This window comes from Emydura macquarii, unplaced genomic scaffold (genome assembly GCF_026122565.2).
Source record: "Emydura macquarii macquarii isolate MOO-44397 ecotype Brisbane River unplaced genomic scaffold, CSIRO-AGI_Emac_v2 contig_3345, whole genome shotgun sequence".
NCBI classification, from domain to species: Eukaryota; Metazoa; Chordata; order Testudines; family Chelidae; genus Emydura; species Emydura macquarii.
The window spans coordinates 3700621-3724490 of record NW_027133482.1 but is presented as its reverse complement, the minus strand read 5'-3'; the positions used below and the strand labels follow the sequence as shown (position 1 = coordinate 3724490).

The 23870-nt window shown below is 56.1% G+C and overlaps 1 protein-coding gene across 1 annotated transcript in view; it reads right to left on the bottom strand.

Annotated features, from left to right (window-relative positions):
• The window catches only part of FBXO41 (F-box protein 41), a 28335-nt gene extending 5658 nt beyond the window's left edge, over positions 1 to 22677 (bottom strand). Inside the window, exons 1-7 of the mRNA XM_067533599.1 lie at positions 21941 to 22677; positions 14470 to 14680; positions 13491 to 13570; positions 10574 to 10929; positions 8056 to 8297; positions 7503 to 7618; positions 6169 to 6321 (exon numbers count right to left, since the gene is read on the bottom strand). Coding sequence (XP_067389700.1) covers positions 6169 to 6321; positions 7503 to 7618; positions 8056 to 8297; positions 10574 to 10929; positions 13491 to 13570; positions 14470 to 14680; positions 21941 to 22677 — 1895 coding nt within the window. The remainder of the gene's footprint in view (positions 1 to 6168; positions 6322 to 7502; positions 7619 to 8055; positions 8298 to 10573; positions 10930 to 13490; positions 13571 to 14469; positions 14681 to 21940) is intronic.
• Between the last annotated feature and the right edge of the window lie 1193 nt (positions 22678 to 23870).

Genomic DNA, 23870 nt, shown 5'->3' with positions numbered 1-23870 from the left:
TCCAATAGTCCAGGAACGTGTGAGTACATGACAGCGAGAACCAGCTCATTAGCACTAATTAACACCCTTGCCGGTAGTCTCAAAAAGCCCCGGTTGCATGGGGATTTGGGGAATGTATAATTTATGAATTGTGTGTGAGATTATGAATTCTCTGTATGTATCTTCACCAAGCTGCAAACGACATTGTGGGAATTGTTGCCTTTTTACCTCCATATTGGCCTGAAATTCCCACGGGTACGGGGCTGACAAGGGAGAGTCGTCAACCTTGACGACAGAACTCTGAGCATACGATAATTTCGCTAAAGAGGGGCCTGAACTGGGAGACCCGTCCAGCCAAGTTGGAGGCTGGGGGTTTGGCCGGTGGAAATTCCCCCCGCAGGATGAAGCGACAGGTGATGACGAAGGCAGGAGACTGTAAAAGGAGTCGCAGAGGGAAGCAGGGGGGGAGACGCAGGCAGTTTGGGAAGGAGCTGATCTATTCAGGATCTTGGTCTTCAGCCATTTTCACCAGCTGTAGCTGAGGGGAGCTTCGGAGTGGACTGACGAGGCAGGGGAACTTTGCCTCGCCAGGTACAGACTCCCAAGGGGCGGGTGAGCAAGAGGGGGGTCGCTGCACGCTGGATGTGTGTTGTGTCCTACGAGATCTGGGCGCTCTCCGTATTTCTCGTGCTTAAGTAAAGAGCAAGGGTGGGTTGGCATCTTGTGCCTGCATGTTGCATGCCTCATGCCCCTGGACTTTGGCTGAGGTGGGGTTTAAGCTCGGGGGGGGGGGTCCGAGGAGTCAACACTGGACCTAGGGGCTGGGCAAGGGTACCAGGAGGTCTAAACTCCCAGCAGTGAGTGGTGGAGAAAGAGTGTCTGCCTGGGGACACCAAGCCTGGGGCAGTGACTGGACTCTGTTCAGACCCTGGAGCAGGGGTTCCCAACCTTTTACTCAGTGTCACCCCATTTAAACACTGAACATTTGTGGCACCCCCAGCAGACAAGTCAGGGCATTGCAGAGCTTGTGGTATTTATATCTGTCATTTAAACCCTTTTAAAATAAAAATACAACATTGAATACGAAGCCTAAAACAGCGCATAAATCCATTGATCTGGCATTTATTGCTGTTGCTGTGACTGTGGGTTATATTTACTGTGCCGTCACACTGTTAAACCGCCCGAGATTTCACGGTTGCTAAACTGAGACTTGAAGTATGGGAAGGGGGCGCACTGCAGAGATTCCCGGCACTGCTGCTGTGAACAGGTAGCCAGCGACAGACGGCTGTCATGTAGGCTCTGCCCCGGCGCTGTCTCAGTTTTGCCATGTGTGGCTCTGGCTCCCAGATCAGCCCAGCCACCGGAGGATACAAAATGACTTAAAGCCACCGTATCCCTTTTCCCCTGGGCTGCCAGTTTTGTTGTGCTGCACCTCTATAGTGCCTGCAGTAATTGTCCTTGTTCATCTCACTTAGCCCCCATGCACAACATTGTCACCACCCCCCTCCCTGCTCTGCTGCCCCAGGCAGTCCCACACCCAGCACTGTGACACCCCCCATCTCTCCTGCCCCAGGCTGCCCCACACCCAGCACTGTGACACCCCCCATCTCTCCTGCCCCCCTCCGCACTGTGCCTCCCTCCTGCCCCAGCAGTGCCTCCCCCCATTCCAAGGTTGCCGCCCCCAAGCCAGGCCCTGCTGGGTGTCACGATGCACCCAGGACTCATCGCGGCGGGGAGAACACAAAGCGAATGGGGAGGAGTGAGGCCGCCTGCCCGGGACCCCTCCCGCGCTGCCCGGCCGGGAGCTGTTGAGGTCTTTGCAACACCATTTCTTATCGTTAAGGCCCCAAGGTTGGGACCTGCGCCTCTGGAGGTTTAAAACACACACGATCCAGAAGCTGCGGTTTGGGGAGTGGCCACGAAGGGGCGCTTGGCTGGACCTGGGGCAGTTGTGAGGACTCTGGGGGAGGGATAAACGGGCCTGGGATGCTCAACTCCTGCTGACTCCCCAGGACAGCTGAGTGCCGCATTGCCCTTTGTACGCGCTCTCCCCCACCAATCTCCCTCCAATTCCCCCTCGCTCGTAGGAGTGGTGGGGCTTGAAGCACATTGCCAGGACAGTGATAGGAAGTTTGCATAGTGCCTCCCCACGCCGTCCCTGCTCAGCGCCTGGACGCGGGATCTCTCCGTCTCTGAAACACTCACACCTGGGCTAAATTCCAACTCATTGCCCGTAGACGGCGATGGCTTCTCGCCACCAGCCACCCGGACCAGATTCAAACCGGCAGCCTGCCATGGTGTTCGCACCAACCCCCTGTGCCACACAGCCCCACCGAGAAAGGGGAGCCCCGGATGACGCAGCCCGGGCTTCTCATTTGGAGTGACCCAGTTCTAAACTTTCAAGCGGACCTAAAAATAAGCGCCTGGTGTTATCTTGAGCGCTCGCACGTCTCCCACAAAGCCGCCTGCCAAGAGTCCCTTCCGCGTTCGGTTCATCCTTAATTAAAACATGAGTCAGGGTGACAGGCGAGCAAGGTGCCAAGTGAATATGCGGAAGCCATTCAGAGCAAGGAAGGACACATCAGCAGATAAATTCAGCTCCAGGCCGTCCTCTCAGATCCCACCTTCTGGTTCCAGGCACTGAGTCAAACTGGAATGCTTTTTGCACAATGGGAGTGGCGGGTCTGGAAGAGGATCTGGAGGGAATTCAACCAGCGCGGCCGCCCCAGCCGGATGGAGGTAAGACATCGCCCTCATCAGCTGCAGTTTGGTGTCTTACGACCGAGAGGCAGTGTGGTCTGGCGGGTGAGGCTAGAGGACTGGAAAACCCAGAAGTTCTCGGCTGTCCTGGCAAGTGGCAGTGAGATAGCACAGGATGGGGGGGGATTACCCCACAGAACACACGTGGCCATCTCCATCGTAGGCCGGGACCCGGGCACTCATCGGGGCTTCTATTCCCTGGTCCGGAGAGATGCCGTCACCTAGGCCAGACGAGGAAAGAACGAGGTGACATCAGCCGCTCCAGGGCTGCGTCCTGAGCTCGGAACCCAAGGCGCCTGCTCCACGCCGCGTCAATTGCCTTTCTCATCGTACGCCTCCGATTTCTCACCCTCCTGACCTTCTGTCTAATAAGAGCCCAGCTAAGCCAGCGGGGGGCAGATCTAACCTCACAATTTGCCGTGACCAGCGCGGCAGAGTAAAAGCTACACCTGAGCAGCCGGATCCCAAGAAACACCCTACAGACTGCTCAGACGAAAGCGAAGGAACCTGCCGGGCATATGCCAAAGCCAGAGTCCAGAGACCGTGCGCTCTGTGCTGTGCTTAGTTTGCCAGCAACTGAACTGCAGCCCAGAGAAAAAAAAAGCTGCATTTTCCTCTCTTCCCTTTTCACACCCCTCTGACTTACGAGGAAACGGCATCGGATCCACCAACACAGCCCGAGAGCTGCCACTCAGAACTAGCGTCCTTTGCCTCTCCCCCAACCGGAGAGCTGATACCATTCGCGAGATGGTCAGGCTGGGAGGGTTTTTCCCTTTCAAGTATCGGGAGACGAAGGAAGGACAACCCAGTGGTTCATGTGTCAGCCGGGTGCTCAGAAGACTTGGGGCTGATTGCTGGCTCTGCCACAGGCTTCCTGTGGGACCTTGGGCAAATCACTTCCTCCCTCTGTGAAATGTCACTACCGTACCCCATCAGGAGTGTTGTGAAGAGAAACCCACTAACGGCTGTGCTGGGCTCAGGAGCTATGACGATGGGGCCATGTAGGTGCCGGATCTAGAGAGAAGCAAGTTCGTTAAAAGGGAGATCAATTGACTATTGAATGCTTTGACTGCCTTTTGAAACCCTCCTCTTATTCTTTCTGCGGGTTCAGCGGGTGTTTAAACTAATTCCTCGTTTCCTGAGAACAAGCCAACCCCGAGCGCTGGCAGCTGGACCCTGAACCTCAATTCCTTTTCATGCTGGGGCAGAAACAGGTAATACCAAAGGCCCTGGTTTTCCAGGGCTGGTCCCTGATTTCTGGGAGAGCGACGACTTTTCTCATCATCAGACCCTCGTAGGGTTAATTTAAAAGAATCCTTAACTCACCCCCAATCAATCCTCCTGACACGCCCCGGGCCCCAGCCAGGAGTAAGAAGCAACTAAGGGCAGCCTGCCTGTAAACAGCGGTAAACAGCGCCTCTCAAAGGCAATCCCCTGGGCTGACTCCAACCTGCTCCAATTACAGCGTCCGTCGTGTTGTCCCCACAGAGGGACAATCGCGCGCTGCCAACCGCTCCCCCTGGCCACCCTGCGAAAGAGGAAGGCCCGTGCCAGCTTGCGCAGAAAGCCCCTCTCTTAACTTGTCACTTCTCCAGCCAGGCTCTGGGCGGGCAGAGACGGAACGGCGCTAACACGGGCCGCGCCAGGAGGAAGAGCAGCAGAGGGGCTGGGTGGCTGGTGACAGCACTAGGGGTTTCTACCTTGATTCCTGACTGGGGCAACCTTCTCATCCTCACGCGTGCCGCCCCACATCCTGCCAGCTCAGTGCGGCTTGTGTCGCCCCTTGGTCTCCTTCCCTCGCATCTCCCCACCAGCGCCGGGCGCAATCTCCCCATCCCCTGCAACCTCCTCCTCCAGACCCTGCGGCCAGGCCAGGGCACCGGGTCGGCTCCGCGCCCTCAGACCCGAGCAGATTCACCCACAGCGCTACGAGCACTCGTTCCTAGACTAGCCAGCGGTGCAGGTAGCTACTCGTTTCTCCATCTCCTGCTGCGATAGCCCTTGCTTCGTCCTTTCCCCGCCATTGGTGATCATCCCCAGCTAGGTTTGCGTGTCAGTTTGGCGGACGGGAGCCTGCCATTATTATATCACCTTGTCTGTAAATTGCCAGGCAACCTTATGGCGGCCAGAGAAACCAACCACCATCATCGTCAACTCGCCCCGTAAGAAACACTGGAGCTACGCAGAGCCTCAGGCAGCCCCGGGCTAATGTCACCATACCCCTGGGTAGGGTTTTGGGGCTCCTCAACACGGGGTCCCTGCCCTCGTCCGCTTTCTGCTCGCTGGCAGGTGAACGCACTGCAGCCAGCTACATGGGCCAAAACCAGAGACGTCAGGCTGGAGGGACCTCGAGAAGTCAGGATGGCAGGACGAGGTCAACCTAGGCCATCCCTGCGGCGTTTGTTCTTAACCTCCCGCCACGGGGATTCCACAGCTTCCCTTGGAAGCCGGTTCCAGAGCGTAACTACCCTGCGAGTTCGGACATTTTTTCTAATATCCGACCTAAATCTCCCGTGCTGCAGATGAAGCCCGTTGCCTCTTGTCCTGCCTTCCGTGGACAGGGAGAACAAATGATCTCCACCCACGCCACCGGAACATCCAGCCCCAGCAGGCCCTGCGAGGCAGCCTGGATAGCCATGTCTGCACGGAGGCCAGGGGACTGGCTGGCACGCCGTGTCCGCCCTCCTGGGGCTCTCTCTCCAGGTCAGGGACAATGCGCGCATGGGTGAGGCGTGCCCAGCTCTTGCCCATCCTGCACCTGCTCTGTGGAGGAAGAAAAGGCCGGAGAGCCTTGGGCTGTCTAGACGGCATGCCCGCCGTGTGAAGGATGCCATCCGTGGCTCTCCTACTGACCCGAGCCAGACATCCTCGATACCACCAAACCCTCAGCTTGCCCTGCCACCGCAGAGTCTCTTTGGAGGCTCATTGCTTGCTTCGCTAGGAAGAGAGAGGAACAAGACTCGGAGAGCAAGTAAGAGATGGCCTGGCTGGGAGAGGTGGGGCCGCACAGGGGGTGAGTGCCGGCTAATCGAGGGCACTGGAGCCCCCTACCACCGACCAGCGCAGGGTAGGGTGGTTTGCATCCCCAGACGTCGAGGGCTGGGTCCAGGTGTCAGGGCAGTGGGTCCCCCGGGACCCAGCCTGACACAGTTGCCAAGGAGACGGTCCCACTGCCGCTCAGACGGGGCCCAGCCAGTGCCGGGGATTCTGCAGGCCTCAGGGGGCCACCGGTGGTCTGGGCAGGCTCCGCTCTTCCCAGCGCTTGGCTACCTCAACCCCCTTCCAGGCAGGAGCAACTGGACACGCACCAAACCGCAGCCTGGGGACTCAGCCACCCCAGCCCAAGCACCCCGGCCCTTCCCACGTGGTGCTCAGCGAGGCAACCCTGCTCCCTGCAGCGCGTGCCCCGCGGCCGGGTCCGGCACGTACCGGTAGGTGACGGCTTGAAGCGCCCGGCAGTAGCAGCTGGCCAGCCAGAGAGAGCGATCTGTCAGGACGTTGGGGCAGTGCGAAATCTGCAGGATGAGCAAGTTACCGCCCGTCGCCTTCAGCAAGGACTCCAGCCCAGCTTCCAGGCATCCCCTGAGGAGAAGGAAGCAGCGGGGAAGGGGAAAGAGAGACCTCAGCTGCGCTCGCTGCTATCCTTGCTCTCAACGCTGGGCAGGGAGTCCCGGGGCAGGGTTCAAGGTGGGAAACGTAGCCCTGGAAGCCCAGCGGCCAGGCCACTGAGCAGCAGCTGGCAGCAAAAGTGGGAGGCGAAGGCCATCTTCTCTTCCTCAGCCTCGCGCTTTGCGTCTGGCTAGGGTGGCGGGGTGGGGGGCTTAGGCCAGGCAAGAGTACCCGGGGGCTCCCCCTCCTTACCCCATCCATCTGACCCAGACTCGCGGCTTATCCCAAGGGCCGATCCAGATCCCACAGGAAGGGTCTAAAACCCCCGGGATTAGCCCGGGTGACGGCTTTGCTTCCTCTTCCGTCCCCTGCCTGACTGCAGGCTGTTTCCCCTCTCTCCTCACCTCTGCCGCTCCTCTTCCCTCTTCCCAAGACATCCTCAAGGCAGGACGCTAGCCCCCTCACCTCAGCTGGGGACAACCACCGCTGAGGGTCCACGGCACAGCTCCCACTGACTTCCTATCCACGGGTCTCAGACCTCTGCCAAACCGAGGCCCCCGGTCCCGCCTCCACCATCCTGGCCTCTCCCCGGCCGGTTCTGTACCCTTCAAACCCAGCTTCGTTCGAACAAATCCCCGTCTCCTGCCAGTGGGGTTTCCGCCCTGCCGGCGATGGAGGATTAACGGGGGAACCCGAGTATTTTTGATGAGTAGGGATTGAGTATCTGACGGCCGCCAAAGCACTAAAGGGAGGGGGTTCTCCAGCCCGCTCGTTCCATACCAGGATCTGAAAGGGGATTCCCAGGGAACTGGGTCCCACGGAGGTACTGATATGGGAACAGGGGGTCCGGTCTGGAAGAGACCCCGCCGCACTATGACCAGCACTGAGCAGTCCCAGGGGCAGGAACCAAGTGACTGATAGATGGGGCTCTTCCAGGCAGGAGCCTTCGAGGGCAGGAAGTTATTAACGTTCTACCAGTGGAGCTTGAAACGGAAACGCCAGAGCTATGGCAGCGGCGATGTCTCCGTGTAACAACAGAGATGCGGGTATTAAAATGTCAGCGGTGCCGGCCGCCTTCTTCCCCCTGGGTTGGCAGACGGGAGCCGTATCGAAAGGGCTGGATCAGCTACAGAGGGGGAAAGGGAATGTCTCACCGTGTGCTTTTCATGTACTCCTCCTTGCTCTCTTTCTTCCCTCTCGGCCGCGGCTTGAGGTTCTGCAGCGTGAGGGAGTGCGTCTGGGTGCACCACTGCGACAGCATGCCCAGGAACTGCAGGGGAAAGCCAGGTCTCCCGTTAGAAAGAGACACGCACCGGGATGGGAGAACCTGCAACCAGAAGAGATGGAGCCTGCCTCTCCCCAGGCCCCTGTTCATCCCCCCCCCCCGCTTGGAGATGGCGGGGCCAGAGCATCGCACACCCACACTCACGCACAGGATAGGTCTACGCTGCAAAGAAACACCCATGGCGCTGAGTCGGGGAGCTCTCCGGTTGCAGGGCTAAAAAATAGCAGTGTAGATGTCCCCAGCTGGGCTCTGAAACCTGGCCAGGGGGCGAGATTCAGCCAGACCGTCTGCACTGCGGTTCTTAACCCTGTAGCCCGAACTCGACTGGCCCAGGTTCTGAGACACGGTGCCGTGGGTTTTTATTTGCAGCATGGACGTGCCCACAGAGGCAGAGGTGCACACGCACGCACCTAGCCCCTTACCTTAGACGACACCCTGGCGTTCTCCAGCAGAACCCGCGTCCACACAGCCGGGTGGCGCGCCACGAACTTCCAGTCCTTGCAGACCTCGGCGGCCCGCAGCAGGGTCTTGGTGTCGAGGTAGGTGAAGATGCAGAAGAGGGCAGCTCGCATCTTGAGGATCTCCGGGCTAATCACCTCATTGGAGCGGGACGGGCTGCCTCTCTCAGGCCGGGCGGCCTTCCTGCTGCCCTCCTCAGACCTGGCTGTGTGAGAAACACAATCAGCTGCGGGGTGCTGGGGGGGGGGGGAAGAGACACGACAAAATAATAATAATCCCGCCTCTACCTTCCCTCAGAACGTTTTATGAACAGTAACAGACGCCTCTGTCAGGCAGCATCATTATCCCCGTTTGAACCAGGGGGAAACTGAGGCACAAAGTGGTGCTTTGACTTGATGAAGGTCATAGAATAATGGAACCAAGGAGTCCTGACTCTTAGTAAGCCCTGCCTTCCCCACAAATGGGACCAGGACATCCCAATCTGAGCCACCCCTGCCCTCAGGAATGGAACCCAGGAGTCCACCTCCATCTCTCCCTCTACCCAGCTGGGTGTGTCAGCTGGGCCCCGGGCTGCCCCACCAATGTGCCTCGACCTCGGCCCAGAGCATCTCCTCCCGTGGGGGAGAGGCTAGCTCATTTCCCAGGCTCACCCCAGGACTCTGCCAGTGAGTAGCGAAGGTGCGGGCAGTTCTTGCAGTGCAGACACCTGTCGCCTGGAGCTGAAGTGAGAGCCCTCCCCGGCCCCCTACACCTCATCTCACTCAAGCCACAAGCAAACCGAGCTGGGGTTCAGATCTGTGGTGTGGGTGTGAAATGCTCCCTCTCCTGTTATCGACCCCCCCGGGCCGACGTCCTCCTCTTCCCTCCCGGCGAGGGCCTGGCCAGTGCAGCTACTGCACCAAACGCATCACTCGCTGATGGGAGACACCGTGTGATTTCATAGGCACAAGGGAGCAGAATAAAGGGCCAAACCCAGACCTGGTGTAATCGGTCACAACTCCAGTGGCTTAAACAGAGTGGCACCTGTTTACATGGGCTCTGAATTTAGCCTCCAGTCTCCACATTAACTCCGATGGCCTGGACCCCCTCCAGCTTCCCCTAACACACTGTAGATGTGCAAGAAAAAACCTTCCTGATGCCCCTGCTTCTGGGGTTTTAGATGCACCATCGCCATGGTGACTCTCTGGTAGAATGGTGTTCAAAAATCCCAGGCTCTGATTTATAATGCTAACAAACTTACATTCATGGAGGGAGCCTCTCTCACCCGGGGGAATCCTGTACATGCCCTATAGATCATTTCACTCCACCCTGAAATGCAGCCAGCTCTGGGTGGAGCACAGCAGCTGCTTAGCAGCATGCCACTACAGGCCAGGGCATCCTGTGTAACACAGCAGGTCAGCCTAGAGATCGGGACGGGCCCTTCTGGCCTGAATGTCTATGAAGACGTGAAGGATGATGTGAAATTGCAGGGGGAGGGGGTGGTGTGGAATGGGGACTGAAGGAGGCAGAACATAATTATGGGGATTCGTGCTACTTTTTGTGGAAAGCATCAGGGGTCCTTTCACAATCACAAAAGGTTAGGAACATGGGCATGGCCAGCCTGGACCCAGCCCAAGGTCTATCTAACCCCCTAGCTCAACAGCACCGGCTGCTTCAGAGGAAGATGTAACACCCCACACTAGCAGATGTGGGATAATCTGCCCCAGGAAAGGTCTCATCCTGGGTCTCCAGTAGCTGGAGAGCAGTGTAAGCCCTGCAGCAGAAGGTCTAATATCTCGTCCAACATATTTCTCATTAGTTATGAGAGATCTAGACGTTTCCAATAGCCATATCCCTCTTTGAAACTTGCTGAATTCTCGGCTTTCTATAAATCAGCGCTCTTCTGTCCTAGCCCATGGATTATTTTAGAGACTTTTAGCACATCTCCTCCTATTCATCTCCTTTCTCGAGTAACGGTTCCATATTTTTCCAGGCCCTCGATCATTCCTGTCACCCTTCTCTGACCCCCGTCCACCCCCCCCCCCAATACTGCAGTGGCCTGTGAGAGATGGGTGCCCTGCAGACAGGTGAGGCTCCCCCATTCATTTATAGAAAGGCGCTAGAACATTTTCCATGTTATTCTCCGCCCCACTCCTGCTTCATCCTGCACCTCGCTCGTGATTTCTGGCTGGGCAGAAGTTTCCACTGAGCTGTGATGAGCTGTGGCGCTCAGGTCCCGGACCGGAGCGGGTGCAGTCCATGGGGTGGCTTAACGTACATCACTTCGCACCTCGGTTTTCCATCTCCCCCAAACATCACCAGGCTGGGGGTGGGGGCAGGTTCAGCACTGCTTCCAAGGGAATAGCGCCACCAACTGACCGGTCGCCCCCATGGCCGGGCTTTCCCAGCCAAGTGCGGCTCAGGGTCGACCCTATTCCCCGGGTAGCCACAACCTCCAGTGCGATGGGTCCCCCCCACCCGGGTGTCAGGAGGGAGACTCACCCGTCAGCCTGCTGCTGTTCAGGGGCCGCGCCGAGCCCGCCTCCGGCTGGATTCGGGGCTCCTGCTCCCACACCTCCGCCTCCGACTCGGTCGTCCGGGAGCCCACGTCCGAGACGTCCCCTTCTTCCCCCTCGGTGCTGTTGCGATATGGCCTGCGGTGCCAGTTCTGGATGGCCTGCCGGCGCAGCCCCGAGCTGCGGGCCCCTGCGGGCCGCTCGAAGCCGCCGTCCACGCCCCGGCTCTGCCCGCCGGGGTAGGGCTGCCCGTCGGGGCTCTCCTCCGGCGGGTACAGCTCGGCGCCGTCGCTGTCGTAGCAGCCCGAGCTCTGGGAGACGGCCTTTGCCCGCCTGGAGGCCCTGCGGGGACACACAGCCATGAGCCGGGCAGGGTTCCCCACCTGGGAGCGGGGAGCTGGATCCAGAGCAGAGCTCCAGCAGGGTCGCCACGCACCCCGACCCTGAAATCCCTGCTCACAGGCCGAGCAAAGAGCCCCCTGTTTATTTCAGGCCCATACCCCATAGATGAGGATGCTAGGGGACAGCTCATCTAGACCAGGCCGGGCTAGCAGGGCCCCAGTCAGACGCTGTCCAGGGTGCTGATGCTGATACTACAGCCAGACACGGCTGACATCCATGCATCGGGTCTGGTATCTGACAGCTCAACCCCTACGTTCCCAAGGGGCACCCCCAGCCCTGGAGAACTGGCGGGGGCAGACCTCCGACACCCGCACTGTTGGAGCAGAGGGGGAGACGCAACTTCCCCGAGTTCATAGGTCAGTTTGTCTAACATTCCCTGACGTGGCGCTGTGGAGGCCTACGAGGCAGCCGTCCCTGAGCAGCGGGAGGCAAGGAGGCCAGCCGATTAGCTGTAGATAAGTCAGCCTCGGGGCCAGCCTGGGAGACGCGGACCTGGTTTAACCAGGACACCCAATTGAGGTCGCATTCAATAAACAGGGGCTGGGCTGCATTTGATTCCTCCAGCCCTTTATAGAACAGTCCCCCCCTCACCCTGTCCCATAAGACACGTCTACACCACGGTCCCGGGGTGTGAATGCAGCCCAGCTTTCATCTAGCTAGCCCGGGTCCTGGAGCAGGGAAGCTATGGCAGCCAGTACAGCTGGCTCCGGTCTGTCGACACGAGCCGTAGTCACGTCCTGTGGCTACATTGCAGACAGACCCAGAGGCGGTGGCTGGGGCATCTAGGCATCCTTGTCCAGAAATCAGCCATTCACCAAACAGGAGCGAGCGGGCACCCGGCCAGTCCAGAGTTGAGAGGGGGCGTATCGCGAGGAGGCAGAGTCTGGGAGCAAGGGTGGAACTCTCCTTAACAGACCCATGAGTACGACGTCCAAACTTAAAGGGCTGGTGGGCCAAACTCATCTCTGGTGCAATGCCACTAAATCAAGGGAGTTACGCCGGGGATGCACCGACCTCCGTGTGGCAGAAAGCGGCACCACCAGAGATTTTAATGTACGGGAGAGTTTGCAGGGAACCGGTCCCGTCCCAGCCACTTGCATGTTAATGGGATCCGGATATCAGCAGCAGCACGCCGCTTACGAGCAATGCTTTGTGGAAGAAAGGCCCCCGCTTTGTGGCGCTGCAGTTGGGGAAGGAAGCGCGGAGCCCCAATTCTCAGAGAGAGCAGGGAGAGGTACCGGGCAGCTCTGTGGGGCCCTAGCGCCCCTGCTTCGTGTAGAAAGCCCTGACATCTGGGATGCAGCCCACCCGTTGGACACAACCCAGCGCTTCCTTCTCCGGCTGCAGCCTCGCAAACCTGCCTTCCTCTTATCGGCAGCCATTGGATAACGGCAGCTTTTTGCTGGTCCCCGAGGGGTTGGTATTAAGAGGAATCCACTGTATCTAAAAAGGTGCGACGGGACAGTCAGTCCTAGTGGCAACCCTAGAGCAAGAGCCAGCGAACTGAGCATCCTGCCTGGATTCCTGTTCTCCCTCCCACAACTGACACCTGGAACAATGGGAAGCTGCTCTCCCCAGGTACCAGTAGGTCACGCACCTAATACAGCTGAGAGCTGGGATCTCAGATTGAGCAGACCCGGCTGGGATGCATGTGGAAAAGTCCACGCTTCCAGCTACACCGGCACATTAAACCTCCTAGAGACACCATCCTAATTCAGACACAACTTCAGCCTCACATCCACGTCAAATGCACCTTCACTGCTTGCAAACACACTAGAAGAAGGGGCCGGATGTCAAAACATCCCTGTCCCGTTCTAGTAAAGATTTCTGACATCCCCGTCTTACACCTTGGTGCTTCCCACAAGATCAAAGCAAGACAGGGGAAGAATAAACCCATCCACCTAGACCGGTTCCTTCAGAGCTCCGACGTCAAAGCATTTAAACAACTCGGCACAGCAAACAGCTTGAGAGCAGGTTGTTATAGACACTCCCAGCCGTGACATCACCACCCTCCACACGCCAGTGGATTGGGCAGACATGCAGCCAGCCAGGTCCAAGTTTGAAAGAAAAGGAAAGGCAGATCAAAAGGGAAAACTGCCACCCATCACGCTACTCCGATTGGCTCGGAAGAAAGGAAGGCACAGCGTGTGCCAGGAAGCCGGGAAGCCGAATTTCAGGCTGCCACAGAAGACAGTGTCTGGGTCGACGTTCGCCAGCAGCCTGCAGAGAACTCCAGGCTCCTTCCACACCCTGGACCACCAGCAAAATACACTCAGCTAGCCCCACCCTCTGCTGGAGAGGATGCGTGCCAGGAGCTGCCCAAAGCAAGGTTCTGGGACTGCCCACAGACCCTCGCACCGGGGGTGCACACACATGAATGTCGCAGACTCTGACCGAGCCCAGCCTGTTTCCGGCAGAGAGATGCTCCCCCATGTCTGCAACGGAGATGGGAAAAGGATGCTGGGGAAAGACCAAGGCCCTGGTGTGTGGCTCTTGCTTACCCAGTGCTAGAGGATGATCTCTGATTGGAAACGACATAGGAGCTGTGGACGGCTGCCCCGGGGCCAGCATGTCTGTCCCTCTGGGGGAAAAGGAAAGAAGAAAAGGAGAGTAGACACTGAAATCCTTTCAAATGCCTTCCACAAGGGAAAACCCAGCTGGCTAACATCTCCCCCAGGGGATAACTCAGCTGACGGCGCGTGGGTACGCCGTGCACTGAGACATGAGATTGGTGTAGCTGACCTGGATGCAATGCAGCATCTCCAGCACAATAGCTCCTACGCCAGCTGCGCCATATGGCCAAACAGGGTCGGTTCCAGCCCAGGCACAACTCTCAACACAACTGGGAGCTTGTCCCAGTCCAAGGACGGAGGATGAGAACCACAAAAAACATCTCATTTATACAGCGCCTTGCACGTTACAGGCTGGGCTTGACATGCCCTTGAAATGCAGCCACTTCTGGGGTGGAACATGCATGCCATTTTGAACCAACAGCACTACACAGGAAGGGGGAATGAAGAGTAAACAGGCAAATTAAAAACCCACCCGATTTTTTTTTTTCTTAAGGCTGGAGATTGTGACCCAGTTTGGAAACTGGGGGTGGAGCCTGGGGCTAAGACCCCGGCACTAGCAAGAGTACTAGGGGAGCTTTTAATCCTAGATCCATCGGGACGGAAGGGACCTCAAGAGGGCATCCAGCCCACTGTGCCAGTCTCCTGAAGTAGCACCGTTGTCCCAACATGCTGGGACAGTGGCTCAGCACCGACTCAGTGGCCCCTAGCAAACCACCAACTTCCAGAAGCAGCAACGCTATCCTGGGTGGTCTCCCATCCCAGCACTGATCCCATTCACTGTTGCTTAGCTTGTGATACAAGCAGCCCCTACTACCCAATAGCTGGAACATGCACCCGGGAGGGCCCTGGGTTCCCATAGGGCACGGCAAGCTATCAACGCAATCAGCACACTGCAAAGAGGAGATACCGGTCTGCTGGCGCTTTTGGCGCCGGGCACGCTGCACCTCCCCAGGCTGCCGTTGGGCGTAGTGCTGCAGCTGCTGCTTATGATTTGGAGCTGCTTCTCCGCCCGATCGGCCCGGTCCAGGAGCTCCTCGATGAACTGCTGGAGCCGCACCTTGGCGTTGGCCTCGCGGGCTGCCGTCTCCTTGAGGAACTGGTCTATCTGGACGACCTCCCTGGTGCAGGAGAGAGAGGGAGACGCGAAGGTGAAAACACAGTAAACGCCGCCCTCCCCTGGGCGGATCCCATAGCTCGGGGAGTCAGGGGAGTATCACCAGCCCTGTTTTAACAACTGGGAAACTGAGGCACAAAAGTTAGCGGTCTGACTTCCAGAGGTGCCAAGCCCCCTGCAGCTTCCCATCCTCCATCTGTCTCCCTCTTGCTGCAGCCACAGCCCATCACCCGCCACCTAACCCTGCCCATGATCCCACCCCCACCCAATCTCCTCCCACCCCAACCTCCCTCGAGCTTTTCCCCGCAGAGCCTTGCACCAGTTCCAGCTCCTTGCAGTCCGGATGGGAGAGGAGAAGGGGAGGGGAAGGGGCTAGTATTCCGAAGTACGTTTCCAAAGGGTTTAAGCTGCACATCGCCAGTGCAGGAGTCACCCAACTCCCTGGATTCTTCGACTCGGAAGCTAAGAGATGCAGAGAACTCAGGGCTCCCATGGGCGTGAATGGCAACCACAGGTGCTCAGCGCTTGAAATGAACCAGGCCACCTCTTTGTCCGTCTGTGGCGCGGCAGCCCACCGGCCTCGGTAGAGTCCTCTCCCTCTCTGCTCAGTAGCAGGCAATCTCACAGCCAGGCACGACGAAAGGCACCCAACAGAGACTGCTCTCTACTCATTCATTTAAGGGGCCAGTTCTACGGACAGCCATTCATCCTCCCAAAGGCCAGCCTAGCCAGGACCGGGTGCGTGGCACCGAGAAGATCCTGACTAGCTTTACCTTCCGGGCCTGGTGTAGACAGGCAGGGAACACGGGGCATGTGGAAAACCCCTACATCTTAAACTGGAAGCAACGCTGCCCTGCCAATGACCCTTAACCATCCCTCTACGTGGTTTATCATCTATTGAAGAGATGCTAAATACCTTCGGAGAGATTCATACAGAATATTACAACCCCTATTTTAGAGAAGGGAAACCAAGGCATGAAGAGGTGAAATCACCGGGCAGCAAGTCTCCGGTAATGCAGAAATCCTGGCACCTAGCCCTGTGTTTTAGCCATTAGCCTACCCAGGAAACCTGTGATGGAGCCAGAAGTGGGATCCAGAGCTCCTGACAGCCTGGGTTACTCGGGTGGGGTCATCTCTGCCCACTGAGATGTGCGATGGGATCCTTTGCACGGTGGATATGCCCAGCCATTAGTTAGTCAAGTGCTGAGGACTCTCGACATGCCTATAAGATCAGTTCTCCACGCCTCGCTTCCCCACAAGCCCTTCTTGTCAAAAAAGGGGCTTTTGTCCCCAGCTCACCGTATGTGCATCCAAAAGCTCCCTGTGATATACCCCCTCCCCGTCAATCTGGATGGCTCCCCTGTTCCCGGCGCCACCTGTTGAAGCTAGAGGATTTTCTGTGCCCACTTCTCAACCCCAGCCCCGACATGCTCCCTCTCCCCCAGCTGGCCTGGGAAAGCACAGCCGGGGGCAGAGACCAGGCCAGCTGGGAATTCCAAAGAGATCAAACTATTTCTGGCACAGAATGCGTCTCGCTGTTCCAGGACCATGGTCAGAGCCAGGAACAGCTGAGTGGGCTGCACAGGGGAAGGGAGATCTCAGAGTTAAAGGTTTTTTTTTTTTGCTGAATTAAGGTGTCCTCACTGCTCAGTTCCCAAGCCTGGAGGCTGAGGCCCCTTATCTAGTACACAAGGAACAGCTGCAGTGCAAACGACTTCTCCAAGCAGTGAGGATGGGCCTGACCTCATTCATGCAGGAGCCATTCAGATAGATGAGAGCTCAGTCTCCAGGGCCCAATTTACTCCTTAATCTCTCTGCTTTGATTCCCCATAAGGGGCCCATTGCCACAGGACCAGTTGGGTTGGGGAATTTTGCCATATGGACTGAGATACTCCAAATTCTTTCCACATAATGACCTCCCACCGAGTGCATCTCCATGGGCAGACTGCAACTCCAGGAACCACCTCAAAAACCTCCCTGACAAACTGATCGCTAGATTTCCATCGAGTGCAGAAATCGCTTCTCCCACCACTGCCATGCGGCCACGCACTGGGTGGAACACAGCAGCTATTCAACAAAGCACTAAAGAGAAGAGTGGACTCAGACTCCTAGACTTTAAGGCCAGAAGGGACCATCATGATCATCTAGTCTGACCTCCTGCACGTCGCAGGTGACAGAACCTCGCCCATGCACTCCTATAACAGACCCCAGCCTCTGTCTGAGTTACTGACGTCCTCAAATCATAATTTAAAGACTTCATGCTACAGAGACTCCACCATGTCCTCTACTTTAAACCTGGAAGTGACCCATGCCCTATGCCGCGGAGGAAGATAAAAAACCCCTCTGATCTCTGCCAATCTGATCCGGGGGGGAGAATTCCTTCCCAACCCCAAATATGGCGATCAGTTGGACCCAAAGCACATGGACAAGACCCAACAGCCAGACACCCGGGAAAGAATTCTCTGTAGTCACTCAAAGCCCTCCCCATCTAGTGTCCCATCACCGGCCGTTGGAGCTATTTGCTCCTAGAGACGCTGTTTGGCTACATGCCATTGTAGGCTGTCCCATCAGACCATCCCCTCTATAAACTTATGAAGCTCAGTCTTGAAGCCAGTTGGGTGTTTTGCCCCCACGGCTCCCCTTGGGAGGCTGTTCCAGAACTTCACTCCTCCGATGGTTACAAACCTTCATCTAACTTCAAGTCTAAATTTCCTGGTGGCCAGTTTATATCCATTTGTTCCTGCGTCCACACGGATGCTCATCCGCAGACAGGTGATCAGTTTGAGACACTACCCTTGGTTTCATTACTAAAAGGGTTGACATTGGAATCAAAACAGAGACAAACAACAGAACAAAGAATTATTTAAACAAGTCTGTCTCCAGGGAGTAACAGGCAATTTACAGCTTTCATTATGGCCTTTCGATTCAAATGGACTCGGAAGTTATTGGTTCCACGGCAGGTTTCAAGTATAATAAAACAATGATGCCGTCTATTTCCGTCTGCTGCAGCATCCAACGCTGCCGTGTCTCAGGGTTTGAGCTCCAGCCCAGCCAAACCAGCTGGAGTTTCTCCCTTGATCCCGATCGGCTGTGGATTGCACGCTCGGTCAGGACACCACACTCCGCTGCTGAGCAGATGCACATTGCACTCTCGCGTCGCAACCCAGGCCCCGCCGCATCGAAACGAAAGCATCGCCTCCCCTCAGCGCAACCTCCTGCAGGCAGCCTCGCGTCGTGACCCGAACAGCCGCGTCGGGATGGAAGCAGCAGCCTGCCACGGCATGCATCTCGTCACACGGCCAGCAGCAAGTGCGTCGTGAGGCGAGCACCGCCACGCCACAGCCCCACGCATCAGCGCATCGTTGCGTGGCGCTGCTAATAGCTTCCCGCCACCACTGCCCCTCACTGCCTGATGAATGGGCTCCAGAGGACGTGCCCGGGGAGGGAGACTGGGAACCAAACCTGGCCTTTGAAAGGAAATTTACAATACAATCACAAAGCCCAGAAAGAGACGAGCTTCATCTCAGGGTCTGAGTCAGTAACCAGCACAAGGGCCTCTGCGTGCATAGATCACTATAAAATATACACCTGTCACCCATGCGCCGCACTGCAGATTCCTTGAAAAACCTGCCTGGGAGGGGAACATTTTGTGATAGGAAAAGCACCAGAAGAAACAGCATGAAAAGACGGTCGCACCCTCTATAGCAAAACGGTTTTTTGTTCCCCTCAGAATAAATACCTCCCTGGAGTCATCACGCCAGACTAGCTGCAGAGCCCTGGAGAGGAGCCTGCAGCTCAGATTGGAACTGGACTGGCTGCATGGGAGTTACGCTACACAGGCGTGTAACCCTATTGTATTTAATGGGACCCCTTAGATATGCATTTGCAGGATCAGTGGCGTGGCGAGCAGTGAGGATGTGCCACACACACCAAGATTATTCGTAGTATTATTGATCGTTTAATCTGCAATAGCACCTAGGAGCCCCAGTCGTGGACCAGGACCCCGTGCGCTAGGCACAGTGCAAACACAAACCAAAAAGATGGTCTCTGCCCCCAAAAACTTACAGTCTAAGGACAAGAGCAAAGTCCCACAGGTTTGCATTTGGGGGCTGATGGGGGGAATAGAGGAGAGGAAGAGGGTGCAGGGATGTCATAAATAAGGTGCATCAGGTGATTATTATTATTTGTCTTCCCACCAAAACAAAGACCAGGGCCCCTTTGTGCAAGGTGCTGTACAAACCGCAGAGAAAGAGGGTCCCTGCCCCCAAAGAGCTTGCAATGGCTCCGAGAAAGAAGTAGGCAAAGAACCAGTGAACTCAATGGGATCGGATTAATGATCTGAGGTTAAAACAGTATTCACAGTACACCCGGAGCGTAAATGGAAAAGGAGGTGGGGGGAGGGGCTGGCCAGCATATACACACACAGCGGCTGGCAGAGAAAAAAAAAGTGGAAAAGGTTAACTCTAGCCAAAGGGGTTAATGGGAGGATGAAGGGCATTCACAACCATGCCAGGGAGAAACAAGGGCTTGGGAGAACCCAGCCACCGGTAAATGAGGAGGAGGTTGAAATTAACGACTTGAAACTGGCTAAGAAGTTGAACCCTTTTTCTAAATGCGTCGTTCCCAAGAAAGAAGTAGGAGCAATTGGGAAGAATATTGATATCAGTCAGGTAAGGAAATATTTGGAAAATGGGCTCACCTAGTAACTTTTGGTCCAGATGCCATGCATCTTGGAGAACTAACTGAGGAACTCACTGCACTGCTGTGACAATCACAGGGGGAAAATCCTGGGCGACTGGGACAAGACGACAGGAAAAGCAAACATAGCGTTGACATTCAAACAGTGGAAGAAGAGAGACCTTGGTGGTTACTGCCTCGTCTGTCTACATTTATCCCTACTGAAGTGACTGAACAAATAATCACAGTAAAAACAGTTCCTGAGTACGCAGCATAAACAGACGAGTGAGCCATAAGTAGCATTGCGCGGTTACAAGGAATAAATCAAGCCCAACAACCTTGATTGCTTTTTTTTTTTTTTTTTTGATAGCATTGCAAATTTATCGGAGGACAGGAATGTCATCGATGTCATATAGTGGGATTTTAGTCAAACATTTTATACCTTGGCTCATGAAATCTTACTTAAAATGTAATTAATTTAAGCTGGCAGGGAGCTGAACGCTATTGCATGGATGGAAAATTGGCTGGAAGGCCATAAACAAAGAGTAATGATATATGGCAATATAGCAAATTAAGGGAGGGATGTGAGAGTAGGGTACAGTAGGGGCTGATATCCCATCTTATTTGACATCTCCATTTATGATGTGGAAGAGAGAGTAGATGTCACATTAGTTAAATCCACAGATGATCCTAATAGAGAGGCATTGTGACATCTGTAAGGTCAAAGAACTAACACAAAAGGACCTACCAGGCTAAATCCTCTGCTAGCATAAATCAATTTAGGTCCTCTGAAGTCAATGAAATTACACTGATTTACACGAGTTGAGGATCTGGCCCCTGGAGAGGCTGGAGACATGGACAGAAAATACAAGGGAACGCATCTGGGGGAAAATAATCCAAAGGACAGACCTTTGTTAGGAGGGTGAAATCTAGAAAGCAGCCATGCTGAAAAAGCCCTCAGATGGGGAGAGGAAAGCAGAACAGACTTGAGTTTGCGATGCAGTCCAGCAACACCAACACAAATGGGAGACTCCTGGGCTCTGTGCACAGAGACATCTCCTTTCAGCACAGGGACGTCGTTACAGATAGCTGGAAATTTTTTGCCTGCCTTTGTTTTTCAACGAAAACTGCCTTTTGGAAGAAATGGACATAGTGCAAGACAATTTCTAGCTCTGGCAAGTGTGTTCAGGTTTTCACGGAAAACGTTTCAGATTCCAACAACTGACAATCAAAAGGGAATCGGGTTTGGCTTTTTTGAGTTTTCTGGTTTTCTCTGAAACACCCACGTTTTTCCACCAAAATTCTGATGCCACCAAATGTGTTTCCTGAGAACATAGGACTGGAAGGCGCCTCCTGGATCATCAAGTCCAGTCCATGTTTCCACAGGCAACCCCATCATATCATCCAGTTCAGAAACTTACCAAACTCCATCTTAAAATGCTGTTAGGTTTTTTTGCTCCGCACCTCCCCTCCCCTACCCACTCCTATTGGGAGACTGTTCCAGAACCTCCCTCCTCTGATGTCTAGAAACACTTTTCTGATTTCCAGTCTTAATCTACTCAGAGCCAATTTATTCCCATTTGTTCTTGTGCCACCCTTCTCCTTTAGCTGAAATAGCTTTTCTCCCTCCCTGCTATTTATCCCCCTGCATTTCATTTTCTTCTACATTTTTCACAAGAAATCATAGAATCCTAGAAGATGAGGTTGGAAGGGGCCTCAGGAGGTATCTAATCCAACCCCCTGCTCAAAGCAGGACCAACCCCAGCTCAAACACATTTCCCAACTAGATGGAATATTCCTTCTCTGAAGGGGCGCTGTGACTGCCTCTGGAATATTATATTCCAGGGTAGGCGTCCTGGTGCCCAGACCGGGGGGAGTACAGAGAAGTGCAACCAAAACAGTCCAGAGGCTGGAGGGATTGATTGAAGGAAAGAGATGAAACTGATCTAGTGTGGCTAAGCAATGACGAAGGGCAGGGGACTACGTAGCCCAGGACTTGCAAGACTCGAAACAACTAGAATGGGGAATATAGGGCGGTGTGAGGGCTATGACCAGGAGTTATGGGAGGGAAAAAGAAAGCTTCAATCAAGGAAGTCCTCCTTGTCAGGGAGATGGATCGAGCTGTGAAATAGCCTCGGAAAGCAATGGAAGCCACTTTGCTTGGGACATTTGATGACTAAAGTGGACTGAACGCCAGAGAAGCTCCTGTAGGGACCAGCTCTGCACGGGCAGTCAAGTATGGGTTGGGCGATCTCTTCGGTCTTTTGCATCTCTGATGCCTGTGCATCAGCTCCGCAGCTGGTTTAAACGGGCATAAAAAGAGGAATGGACATGTGTGTGGATCACAAAGTATCCACGGTTATAATGGTGAATGCAAACAAACAGTCTGGAAGGGATATTAAAGCATTTAGTTTGGCAAAGCATCTCTCTAACTGATAAAGCTCTCGTATGGCACCACTGATTGTCGGTGCTGATGGGCACAAGTTGAGGAGCTCGCTCACACGCTCACACACACACACACACACACACACACACACACACACACACACACACCACCCCCTGCCGAGAAGCCAGGGCAGAAACTCACTGTTGTTTGCGGGTCAGCTCCTGCTCCTTCTGCACCAGGTCCTGCTTGAGGGAAGCCAGCATCTCCACGCTGACGTCCACCTGGCGGGACAGCTCCGTCGCCCGGCCCTCCAGCTCCTGCTTCTCCCGGCTCAGCCTCACGCTCTCCTGCTTGGCCTTCTCCAGCTCCGAGCTCTTCCTGTCCAGCTCCACCTGGAGCCGGCCCACCTGCGAGGCGATCTTCTGCTCCACCTCTTCCGTCAGCTTCTCCAGCCGCTTGTCCACCTCCAGCTTCTCGAAGGCCCGGATCTTCAGCCGGGTCAGCCCTTCCTCGTAGGCGGCGTCCACGGCGGCGGCGGCAGCGGCGGCGGCGGCGGCGGGAGGGGTGGTGGCCGAGGTCATGGCCTTGCGGGTGAAGATCTCAGTCAGCGGGATCTCGATCTCGTGCACGTAGCGGGACGCGGAGGAGGACGAGGGCTCCAGCTCCTCGACCGAGATGAGGTCGCAGGAGAAGCGCTGCTCCTTGCCCTGGAAGGAGGTGCTCTCGAAGATGTCCCGGCGGGTGGCTGGCGTCAGCAGGCCGGTGTCGGACGCCAAGGGGAAGACGGTGGCATCGCAGATGCTGTTGGTCTTGGAGAGGACGTAGAGGGTCTCATAGGTGTGGTTGTACTCCAGGTGGGCCCGCAGAGACGAGAGACTCCGGAAACGCTTGTGCTCCCCACAGCGCGGACAGCGGTAGGGCAGGTCCAGCGAGGCCATCCCTCAGCCAGAGCCGCTCCGCCTGCCGCGCACCCCTCGGCAGGAAGCCAGCGGGGCCCCTGTCATGGTGCAGGCCAGGGGGCGGCGTGGGCACAGGGAGGGGTGCCGGGGCTGGGAGGCAGAGGGCACCGTGGGGCAGGGCACCAGCTGCACAAGAGCATCTCCGGTTAGGGGCTGGGAGGCAGACGTGGCGAGCGGGCAGCACCCCTCTCCTGGCCCGGGGAGCCCGAGGGAGGTCCGTGCACCATCGGCCGGCGCTGGGTCCGGGCGCTGAAAGAGAAAACAACAGCTGCAGTTCATGGGTAGTGCTGCTTTCCCCTTCCCTTCCCCCAATCACTCCCCTCCCCAGCGCCTCTCCTTCACCCCATAGCCAACACTTCTTGTTCCCTTCCCTCCCCCTGGGACTCCTTAGCTCCCTCCACCCCCTTCCCCCAAACACCTGTTCCTCCTGTTCCCTTCCCTCAGTAGCTCTCTCCTTCCCCAGCTCCTCCCTGAACACGTGAAGAGACGGCCCTCTTTCCCCCGGGCTGGAGGTTTTAAAGACCCCGCCTCAGTCTGCCAACGTCTGGCTGAGATGGTTTTCTAGAAGATCGGCTCTAGCTGAACCTGGAATCAGTCCCTGGCCTGCAGGAGGTCAGACCAGTCTGTTCTGTCACAATAGTCTGTTCTGGCTTCGAGTTTAGCCAGCCAAAGGCTCGCTCCCTGCCTGTGGCCATCAAATCTCGCCCTTGCACCCTCGCCACTGGGCGGCCGCGATGCCGCTGACAGAGGGCAATGACTTCGGGTTCAGATTTAGCAACGGCGGCTCAACCCCCACGGGAAGCCAACCTCCTGCTCCCATGTATGTGAGACTCAGGATAGGAACGAACGGAGGGGATGAAAAAAGTGGAAAGCCCGTGATAACAGCACGCTGGGGAGGCGGGGTTGCGGGGGGCTGTCTCAGGGTGGGCTCTAGCTCCACCAGATTCAACGTGAAGGATGAATTTGATCTAAGGTGATCCACGACCTCCAATGGATCTCAGTCTCTGGAGATCTGCAATGGAAACCCCCAAGAGAACGTGTTGGGTGACCATAGAGTAACCTCTGTCGCCCGGCACATAACCAGCACACAAGGTGGTACAGCTGTCATGGGTCAAAATGGAGATGTATTGACCTCGTGAGGTCTCTTCCAACCCTAATCTTCTATGATAGAG